Source organism: Gavia stellata, chromosome 30 (assembly GCF_030936135.1).
Source record: "Gavia stellata isolate bGavSte3 chromosome 30, bGavSte3.hap2, whole genome shotgun sequence".
In the NCBI taxonomy this organism is placed as follows: Eukaryota; Metazoa; Chordata; class Aves; order Gaviiformes; family Gaviidae; genus Gavia; species Gavia stellata.
In genome coordinates this window covers 6,429,486-6,440,424 of record NC_082623.1, presented here as the reverse complement: position 1 = coordinate 6,440,424, position 10,939 = coordinate 6,429,486, and the positions used below count along the sequence as shown (strand labels likewise).

Genomic DNA, 10,939 nt, shown 5'->3' with positions numbered 1-10,939 from the left:
TAATCACTTTGAAATTATGCTTTTCACAACCTTTTCTTGCCGCAAAGTACAAATTAGGGCTACACATTAAATCACCCATGAACAATGAAAAATTATTACCGTTATGATATTTCAAAAGGAGAATCGAAATCATGGCAGAAACTGTCAGGCAGCACTTAAATAAAGTGAATGAACATGAATGGCAAATGGGGAAAGAAGAGGAGAGTTAAAATGTCGTACCCCGTGGATTCAACACTGTGGTTGTAGTATAGGGGTTGTAATTATTTAAGACAGTTTTCAGAGAATTTAGCCTGGTCTGCAGACGTGCAGCTCCTTCCCCGGCCGGGAGCGGGGAGGCTCTGCAGGCAGCCTGCGCTCGGCTCTCGGAGCAGCGGGTGACGCCGAAGGGACAGCTCTGTGCCGTGCACAAGGCCTGCAATTAGTGGGACTCACACCTTTTCTGACAGTTATCTTAACCGCTGTTTGCATGAGACAGGGAAAGGAAACAATCCTGCAAACTTCTGCACGAGCGTAACTCCTGCACGCCCTGAGCTCGGTGCACAGGGAACACACCGCAGGGACATGCAGTTGTGTTTTAGCCGAGATTGTAGCAAAAGGGATAGTCCTGGCTGCAGGTAAGAGCAGTAACAGGATGGAAACTGTGAAACAACGTTCCTCCGGAGAGAGCGGTGCTGGAGCCAGCTCTGTGCAGGAGCCCGTCTAGCTGAGCCCCAGACGTTTAAAGACAGTGGCACCTCTCGAAATCAGAAACCAGATGAAATGAAGGACCCACTCACTACTGGAAAGACAAAGGACACAATATCTTTGCAAGATAGGCAAGGTGTACGTGCTTGCTGGTATTTGCAGTCTTTGACCGAACAAATGGAACAGGATATACAGAGAGACCAAGTCAAGGAAAAGGGGAAGGAGAAGAGGAACTATTTTAAGAAGAGAAGCCAATAAAATCCCGTGGCATGAGAAAGCCTTGGGCTCCTGCACGAAGGCGTCCCACAACATGTCATTACACCAAAGAGACTTCAAAGGGGCCGCATGGGTGCTGCGATGCGCTGCGAGAAGGGGAAAGTGTGATTCAGCTCCCTGACAGTTGCTGCCGAGGTGTTCCTCTGCCCCCGGGGCTGGGGCAGGGGGGACTCCAGAGCAGCACCCGGGAGCTCGGGGGGGGGTGAGCTGTACCCGTGCCACCCCACCACCGAGGGGTTTGCCTCAGCCTGGGTGGTGAGCGTAGGAAAACATATTCCTCACAGCATGAAGGGATGTGCGTTTTGAGGTGAATTTATTATCCCAGTGAACACGAGCTGCTAAACAATTCTGCAGGAGCTCATGTGCACACTCCCGTTTGTTTGTTCCAGATGAAAAACATTCGTTCTTTACCTTCCACCTCCCCCTAAAGCACGGCCCTCCCCCCAGAAGAGGGCCCACCTGTCGGGTGGGCTGACTTCTGCAAAGCACAAACTCAAAAAGACGCAGAAAAGATGCCCAGTTTGGTGGCACGGCTGTGTTTTTAAGGGAGGACGACTGCCCCTCGCCGTGATCTCCGGAGGGACAGAGGCCACACAGCTAAAGGGACAGGTGAGCCGGGCTGGGCGCAAAGCACGGGAAAGCACTTGGAAGATCGCCAGCGGATTTTATGGCATAGGAATAGCCACGTGAGCACTGCTCTGATGTAACGCACCGCAGTGTGAGGCTGCCTTTGATCCTAATTCGGGTAAACACCCCGGAACAATCTGCCTTTGCATCAGCGTGAGGAGCTGCACCCTGCAGATGCAGATCTCTCCCTGCCGCGCTCGCGGGTGTGCGACGCGCTTGTGCAGCGCAGCTCCCCAGCCAGACCCGAAGGAGGGAGGGAGGACGGCAGGGATGGGAGGAGAAACCCTCATGCGTGGCTGCCGAGCAGCGAACTGCACCCGTGGAAAGAGAAACAGCTCGTGTCTATAGGGGGGAGCGGATCTGCGCTGCCAAGGCCACGTTTCAGTGGGGGTGGCAGGGCCAGCAGAGCAGCCCGCAACGGCCCTAGCCGTGCTCCGGCAGCAGCGGTGGTTCCCGTTGGATGCAACTTCTCCCCTGTGCCATCTGGCCAGGAGAAACAGCACCCTCCTAATCTCCACGGCCGAGCCCCTGCGCTCCTCTGCACCCTCTGCCCAAGCAGCCCTGCTCCGCCTGGGCACCCCTGTGACAGTCACCACCCCGGTGACACGCCGGTGGTCACAATGGCCCCGACGGCCCTGACAGCCGGCACTGCGCACCCTGGCAGTGCTGCCTCCAGCCTCCACCCCAGACAGCCCCGCATGCCGCGTTCCCCACCGCGGAGATGACCTCGCAGGTGGGAGCCCCGGGCTTGCCGTTTGGCAGGTTTGGCAGGAGGGACTCCCGCTCGCCGTGTCCCCTTCCTGCGGGCAGGGGGCTGGAAGACCCTTGCCCTGAGGGTGGCCGGGACAAAAGGGTCCTGGCGGTGTCGGTGTGATGCATCGTCCCTCTCCTGCTGCGCAAATCCCGGCTGCACCGCCGTCAGCTGGCTTTGCCCCCGTGGCTGCTGAGAGCTCAGAGCAAACCGCATGTGACAGTCCTGGGATGGCTCCGTGGGGACAAGCAAGGAGCGGAGGAGTGGCAGCGGTGGGGACTCCCCGCTGCAGAGCCGGGGGCAGGACAGGCAGCGCCGGCAGCCAGGCAGGGCTGGGGGGGGATGTCTGAACCCTTCGTGCTTTCTTCATTACTGAAGTCAGTCTTCTGTGATCCCACCTATGAGGATCTTTTTTGAGAGACCAGAGGCAATTTGCGAGGGATTAGGGATCTCTAAACGTATGACTGGGTGCAATAGGATTACATGGGCCTCTTAATTCAGGCCCAGAGCTCTGGCAGTGCCATAAACAGCGCTGTGGACATTGAGCTGGGGCTTCACCTCAAAGACAGTGATCACGTAAGCAGGTGCACCGGGGCACGAAGGATGTTTTTGCCAAGCTTTAGCTGCCCCAGAGGATGAGCAGGAACCCCCAGGGCAGACAAACCCCATCGCAAGAGCAAAGCCCAAAGCTCAGCACTCCCTGGCACGGTATCCTGCTTGTCACTGGAAATGACTGTCAGGCCTCTGTCACTGAGCACATGCAAGGCTTGCACATCTCGAAAGCATCTACATGACTTAGCAGTTGGGTTTTCAGAGTAACTACGGCCTCACCTCCACCCCCCAAATGCACTGCTTTAATAGCATTAACGCCTCCCTGCTGCGTGGATGCAGTTGCAGCAGCGGTCGTGTGCATACTTGTCTCTTATCTTCCAAAGCGAGAAAGGCCGTGAGCTATAATCATGCATGTACGTGAATATAATCATTTCTGAACAAATGTAAGTGTGTTCAGAGCAGGGATACACAAAACACACTGAAATGACTGTAGTGGTACAAAATCTGCTCTTCAGGAGTGAAAATCCCATTGTTTTATCCTCTGTGGAAAAAACGAACTGACGTTTCCTTGCAGCAGCAACTGCTGAAGTAACGCTTGCCCTGGGCTCCGGCAACGGAGCCTTTCAAGCATCTGGCAGGTGGCTGTACTGGGGAAACGAGTGACACAAAGAGGTGGTGGGGATCTGGTCATTTCCCTCAAAGGCTCTAAGGAGATTTCGAAACGATTTGTGTCCCCCTCCTAATAGGTTTAGGAGCCAGTGTTCAGAGCCAGCTAGAGGGAACAGAAATAGAGCACCAAGTAAGCCAGGGCGTCACGGAAACTAGGAAACCTCTTTACAAGGTTAAAAATAAAGCCAGACAGCAAAGTGTTTATTTAGGACACCCAAGAGTATATCGGATAATTGCTGGGGGAAGAGCCAGTTTCCATTAGCACAGAGGTGTCATCAATGAAAACAAGATAACTGAGTCACGATTAAATAACAGCAGCAGAAATATTTTCCGAGTCAAGCACAGCCTTGCAGCAGTCATGGGTGACAAGTCAGCCCCACGTGTGTCTTGGGGCACACATCCACACCACCTCCTCTGCAAAGGGTTCATGCAAATGCACAGGCAAAACGGGCTGTTTCTGTGGCCCTTGGTTCCCCGTGCCGTGCGTATGAGTGATGGCACTGACTTTGCTCCAAGACTTCAGAAATGTGACCCAACTGATGACACGGAAGAGCTTGCCTTGCGAGAGTCAACAGCCCTGTTTTTACCTTCCCATTTCTGGGTGGGGGAAAATCCACTTAGAGTTATGGCAAGAGCGCTTAGCACGGCAGTACAGGGGGCAGGGCGGTGGTAGGTGCTGTGGAGGGACCAGGAGCCGGCTGAGCTGATGCCCCAGGCTGTGTTTGCAAAGGACAGTGTTACGTTTCTGTCACCACTGATACGCCCCATTGCGTCTTGTGGGTCAGACTGCGTTGAACCATTTTCATGGCTGGTTTGGCATGGCTGTGGTTTGGTGAAGCCTTTACAAGGAGCATGTATTGCTATCATTTATAGCTGTTATAATTGAGACCCTGATCCGGGACTGGGGCTCCACTGTGCCGAACACAGAAGGAAAACGTAGTATCCCCCAAAAGTGCTGAAAGGGTGAGCCAGGTGGGACTGACAGCGGGAACATCAGAAACTGGGTAGCACTTTATATTCACTCTGCACTGTTACAAATAACCAGCTGAAATGCAAGCCGAGAGAGAATCAAGCCCTTTGAGTCTCCGTGTGTGCATTCCCTCAGTATGCTTTGGTTTGTTTTCACTAAGTCGCTTCTGTATTTCCAGTACATCCTTTGATTTTAAACTCACTTTAAGTAACAGCACCTTAGATTTTTAGCTAAAGAAATGTAAATAGCTGGCTTCTCAGCATTTATACTGCGTATTGACTGCCCTTGCAGCAAGTGCAAGTAGGCTGGCACTCCCTGAGCTCTCCTGGTTTGTTTAACTTGCTGCTTTTTGGTCACCAGTACACAGCTCTTCTGTCAGGGCGTTAAGCATTGATGAGGATGGCAAAGTGTGGGGGCAATTGCAATGCATTTGTCTGGCTCTTTTGCTCCACAGGTGACTAAAACACCAGAAGGCCCTGGCAAAGACCGCAAGAAACCAAAGGGGATGGAGGAGACCAAAGCCATGAAGGAGGTCTCTCGCACGCCGCCCATCCCAACGAGCCAGCAGTCTCCAGCATGTCACCACAGGGACCAGCCTTTGGCCGCTCACCGCGTTCCTTTTGTCGCCCATTTTGGGGGCCGTCAGCCCAGCTCCTTCAAGTTTCTCTTCTACAAACCAAGTTACTCCAACTCGTACAGCCCCTTCTACACTGCGCAGAGGCCGACCTGCGGGTACCACTACCACCACAACACCGATCACACCAGGAAGGTGACGGACATCGCGAGTGCAAACATTGTGAAATGGAGACCCATCCTAGGCACAAAGCCGTAGTCGAGAGCAATAAAGCCCAAGCAATGAAACCAGCGACCGGTGTGACTTCAGCTTCCTATCGAGTGTCTGAGTTACGACCAGCAGTGAACTCGTGAGCTGAGCGATGGGTGGTGAGGCTGTGTCACTGCTCCCCAGAAAAACATGCAGTGTGGATTTTGCTCTAAAAACCCGGTCCAACTGGTCTTGTCACTCACTGCCGTGCCTTGCACGGAGGCACTGGGCGTCAGCAGCGCATGGCACTGCATGAATGGCCACCCAGCCAGGCTCCTCTGCGCAAGCCTGGTCTCAGCACACGCTGCAAAACCTGGGGAGGTTTTGCCAGCTTCTTCGGCTGAGCCTGAATTCTGCTCCTTCTTTGAAAGGACATCTTCTTTCACTAAGCTTTCCTAGACACATGCAAAGTATTGTTCTTAGTGAATGGAAAAGCACGTTTCATTTGTGGCACTCAGAAATGAGACAGTAATTGCAGCTCTTCTCCAGAAGCCAGCCTAAAACGGTTCAGCTTTTGCATTGCCCATTCTGGAGAACTGGATGCACCGGTAGCAAGTACGTCTTGAAACAGCTGGCGAGCCTGTATCTGCATTTAATACACAACCTTCCTGCTATTAATGAATGCCTCAATATTGCAACCCCTCTCTGTGCTTCAGGACGGGCTATCCCAGCCGTGTCCCCTTTGGTGGGTGGGTCAGAGCCCAGGGCACCCACTGAAGGCTCACCTTGCTCGCAGGTGCTGTGCGCAGTGGGGACCTGTGCCTGCTGCTGCTGGTGAGTGCAGGATTAGCACATCCAATTAGCCCTCCTCAATCTAATTCCTTTTTCATAACTGTTTTACGCTTGTGTAATGCCACCTGCTTTAGCAGAGTTATTCCTAATTTGCTTCAGTGCAGAAGCAATACTGAGCTCTGCAACACATAAAAGTTGGGCTCTTTGTCCTAAAGTTGTCAGATATAAAGAAGTAAGTGTTAGAGGACAGACTCTCTGTGGGTGGAGATCCAGCAGTCACATCCATTTCATTACTAGTGGAGGATCTGGCCCATGCTACTTTCTGAGGATATACTTTTTTATCTCCCAGTCCTTCTCGGAATGCTGTGCATCAGAGTAAAAACATTGGGTTTGGTCATATTTACATGGAGAAATTTTCGTGGTAATTCATCATAAATGAAAGTCGAAGCTGCATTCAACTCCAGTGGCATCAGCCGAGTTCTGGGAATGCTCCCGGGACGCGCCGTGTGCGGGGCGATTCTGTGGAGGAAACGCTCAACTGGCAGGACCAGAGGGACTGAACACGGGGACCCAGCAGCTGGGTGGCGAGGGAGCTTCCCCGGGAGGAGATCATCATGGCATCTGGTGTCTGCATTTAAAGCACTTAAAGCTTTACCATTCAAAGCAATTATGTTTCTATGTTTGTCTCAGCACACCAAATTTACCCTCATACAGCATCTCTTATAGGAGCTGACATGGGACTTGCCCCTCCCTGGATTTCAGGCTCAAACTGACAGCCCTGTCTGGAAATCCTCCGGCTGGACTAAGGCTAAGGGAGACCAAAAAGACAGTGACAGCACAGAGACTTCCGAGTGGTTTTCTCTCTTTCTTCTTACTCTGATTTTGGTGCAAAAGTTATTGCTCATGTGACCGCACACAAAACCATAAATGAAGTGGATTAGGAGATTACACCATCAGGGAGAAAATTCCACCCTCATAATCTCCTGCTGGGCCTGTAATCTGCAAGGCTTTCCCGTTTTACCTTCTATTTTAACCCTGAACTCCTAATGCCTGGCAGGAGCCCATCACCCCCTGAGCCCCATTGGCCGGGGAGGGATTTGCTGGGTACTTAAATGTCGCCCTCTTGTCCGAAGAGGGGCTTGTGCTTTTCAGTTTTCCTGTGGAGAGGTGTCTTGTGCGTCCATCCCCACCAACACTGAAGCGGTACAGCCCACGCACAAGGCACTGCGGTTTTTCCAGATACTGTGATCGCTGCAGTGCTGGGGACATTTGGACTTTAAAGGCAAGAAGCAGAATTTAAAAGAAAGCCCTCAAATTTCAGGAAACATCCACTTTTGGCTGCAAAGTGACCAGCGCTTGGTGTGGAGATGGGGAACATGGACGGGAAAGCCGTGGAGGAGCTGAGCACTACCGAGTGCCACCAGTGGTATAAGAAGTTCATGACGGAGTGTCCTTCTGGCCAGCTCACCCTGTATGAGTTCAAACAGTTTTTTGGCTTGAAAAACCTGAGTCTGGCAGCGAACAAATACGTTGAGCAAATGTTTGAGACGTTTGACTTTAATAAGGTAAATATTGTCCTTCCCGCTCAGCCTGTGCAGGGATCGGCTGCGCTGTGCTCCCTGCGTGCTATCGCGTGTGGCGTATCTGTGTGTATGCAAAATAGGCATGTATCTAAGTATTTATGGTCCGACTCTCTATGGCCTCATAAATTGTAAAATCAGTTATGTAAGGTGAAAAGTGTCAGCAAAAACTCCTCACCTGCTGACTGTACTGGGATAAAATAGACTTCTCCCTTTTAGTTTTAAGTTATTAAAATAGTGGGGGGGTTATCTGGCAGCCTGTGATCCCTTTAAAATGAAGAGCCCTTTAATCCTTACGTATCAAATGTTGTGACAGTAAGGAACAAGCAAGCGGCGTGAGAACAAGCGCTGCATTCATGCAGAAACAGCGAGTTCCCGAGCCACGCAGCGTGGCATGAGCTACGGTTTACAGAACAGATCGGGTTTGTTTTTCTATTGTTTTAAAGTATAAATGGATTACAGTTTCATTGGGTTTATTACATGTGCTCAGTCCCCTCCGAGAAGGCGCTCGGGCCCCTTGGTCCCTGGGGAGAGGCTTTGCACCTCGGGCTGTGGCTGTGCCGGACCCCGGCGCGGGGCAGTGCCGCAGCACCTGCCCGCGTTCGGAACGCTGGCCTCCCAGCTCCGGAGCGGTGCCAGAGAAGCAGAGGGATGCTGCATCTCTGAGAGGAAACACCACCCTCCTTTTCTTGCGAATGATTTGAAATTGCACCTCATGAGATGAGGCATTTATTTTATGGCAACCTGAAGGGCTCAGTGGGCTTAATCCCACTGAAAATAATACAATTTAGGCCCTAAATCCTGTAGGTATTTTGTTTGTGCCTTGGCCTTTACCTTGCTCACTGCCCCGTGTTTGAATGCATGCCTGAAAAGGGAATTGGTACACAGGAAATCCTGCTGGGAATGGGGCTCAGGAGCTATTTATGCCTAATCTGGCTCTTGCAGCAGTGGGATAAAGCAGATGATCTCTTCTTGAACCTGCCCCGTGGTGCGGTGGCTTTGTTCATTGACAAAACCCTGGCTTATTCCCTCCCAAAGACTTCCCATCGTTTACAGTATGCACCATTTTCCTTCAAAGTGCTTTGTATCTCAATGGTATGTGCCATCGAAATGCTCTGTGGCGGGCAAACTTCCTAGGAGCTGTGAACGTCACGGGGCAGTGGCTGGAAGGTGGGTGGTGGGACGCGAGCTCACCCCAGCACAGCTTTGCATGGGTACCGTAACCCTGGCTGGCGAGCCGTCTGCAGGCCCAGCTGAACGTCTCTAACGCCAGGGAGTGAGCTGGTGGTGGGCAAACACCTAGGAGAAAAGTCAAAGATAAAAGTGTTTGTGCTTTTGACGTGGCCAAACGTGAAGCAGATACACAAATGGCCCAGGGAGAGCGCAGCGCCTTCCCAGCCCGAGATGTCAGCGATATCCTGGGGTAATTCCCGAGTTCGTTCCTCTCCTGGAGGTTTGCGTGCGAGACCCCTTTGTAGCAGAAGAGAGCTATAGGTGCGTGCGGACAGGATAACGTTAGGTAATCCATCAGGGTTCATCTCCATAAGCCTGTTCCTCTTTGACCTCTGAATTACCACGGCTTTGCATAAAGAGGTTCCTTTAGCACAGGCTCGCTTTTGAGGCTTCATTAGTCCCCAAGCCAGGTACACCCACCGAGTTCGTTCATTATCAACACACAACAGCTCTGCGCAGGTTAACGTGGAGCCCTCACCGTAGGGTGCGTTGGCTTTAACTGGCGGGCGTGCAGGGGACCCGCACCCGGCGCCTCTGCTGCGCTCCCCGAGCCCCTGCTCTCACGGCAGTCTCCAGTGGGGACTTCCAAAAGGGACCAGGAGAATCACTTACTGCCTGACTCTTTGCTTTTCATCTCATCTAGCTTCTAATCCTCTGCTTTTAGGATGGCTACATAGATTTCATGGAGTATGTGGCAGCTCTGAGCCTGGTCCTGAAGGGGAAGGTGGATCAGAAGCTGCGATGGTATTTCAAGCTCTACGATGTGGACGGGAACGGCTGCATTGACCGGGGAGAACTGCTGAACATCATCAAAGTGAGTGGGCTCGGCTTTCTCTGTTTCTTTCACAGACGATGGTTATTAAACGCAGGTAGACGGAAAGGTTGTAACAGGAATATTCCAGCCCGAAAGACAACTCCCTGGTAGATTAGTAGGCACTGGCCAAACCTGCTGCTTGCCCTCTGCCAGTCCTCCCACCAGGCTGGCCTCCCTGGCCGGACCTGTCTGGAACACCCCGCACCCCCCACGGCACCGGCACGCTCCGACACGCAGCAACCCCTTCTCTTCTCATGGCAGGTTATTTAACCACGTCCACTGAAACACGGGCTGAGATAAGCACTTGAATTTAATCTCAGGATTTTCAGAGGTGAATGGCTCCTGGCTTATCCCAGTGTGCCCACTTAATCTAATGCATTGATTGCCTTTTTAAGTGATTTTCATCCCCAGTTTTTTAGAAAGGACTTATTCCTTTCAGAACCTAACTGCCTGCAAAATTTCAGCCTCTCATGTCCGGTCACTTAGACGCTTGTTCCAATGGATACACAAATCTGCACAACGCTCAGTAATTCTCCTCTGTGTCCTTCCTTCCCTCCAGGCTATTCGAGCTATCAACCGGTGCAACGAAACGATGACGGCTGAGGAATTCACAAACATGGTCTTTGACAAAATTGATATAAACGGAGATGGTGAGGAACTTTCTTATGCAATGCCAAATCCCGCTCCCACTTCCCCCTTACGCGCAGTTCAGTCTGCCAGAGCAATTCCAGATGGTGGGTGTCCCAAACCAGCAGGACAGGGGAGAGCTGGCAGAGAGCGGCTCTCTGTGAAGGTTTGGCTCTCGCTCCCCTCCGCGGGCTGCAGCTGGCCCGAGGGGACACTGCAAACTGCCCCTCTTCACACTGGCAGTGTGGGGATCTGCACGGGGTTCAGCTGTGATGGGGTTTGGGGTGTACGATACACAGAGCCGGGACCTCAGGAAGGGCCCCATTTTATAGTCCGTGCAACTCCTGGGGGGCTGCTCCGAGGCTCCCGGCGGAGGGAGGAGAAAGGCTGCAGGATTTAACGGACCTTTTCTGAACATGCTCTCGCAGGTGAGCTCTCCCTGGAAGAGTTCATGGAGGGTGTGCAAAAGGATGAGGTGCTGCTCGAGATCCTCACCCGCAGCCTGGACCTGACACACATCGTCCGGTTGATCCAGAACGATGGGAAGCACCCAGATGAGCTGGAGCAGGCGGCGGAGGCTGCCCAGTAGGCTCCCGGGACA

At 52.5% G+C, this 10,939-nt stretch overlaps 2 protein-coding genes across 2 annotated transcripts; both read left to right on the top strand.

Annotated features, from left to right (window-relative positions):
- Positions 1-2,821: 2,821 nt before the first annotated feature.
- On the top strand, positions 2,822-5,361 carry CIMIP3 (ciliary microtubule inner protein 3). Its single transcript, XM_059831041.1, is given in 4 exon segments — positions 2,822-2,914; positions 4,398-4,495; positions 4,909-4,936; positions 4,984-5,361. Coding segments are annotated over 4 exon segments (597 nt in total).
- A 2,090-nt stretch (positions 5,362-7,451) lies between these two features.
- Positions 7,452-10,927, top strand: GUCA1A (guanylate cyclase activator 1A). Its single transcript, XM_009812214.2, has 4 exons — positions 7,452-7,649; positions 9,562-9,711; positions 10,271-10,361; positions 10,767-10,927. Exons 1-4 carry the CDS (start codon positions 7,452-7,454, stop codon positions 10,925-10,927), a joined length of 600 nt encoding a protein of 199 aa, XP_009810516.1.
- Positions 10,928-10,939: the final 12 nt, after the last annotated feature.

Excerpts from the sequence above, each read along its gene's own strand:
- GUCA1A (XM_009812214.2), top strand. The coding sequence starts at position 7,452 with ATGGGGAACATGGACGGGAAAGCCGTGGAGGAGCTGAGCACTACCGAG. Across the intron at positions 7,650-9,561 it reads AGACGTTTGACTTTAATAAG|GATGGCTACATAGATTTCAT; the intron begins GTAAATATTGTC and ends CTCTGCTTTTAG. Across the intron at positions 10,362-10,766 it reads AATTGATATAAACGGAGATG|GTGAGCTCTCCCTGGAAGAG; the intron begins GTGAGGAACTTT and ends ATGCTCTCGCAG.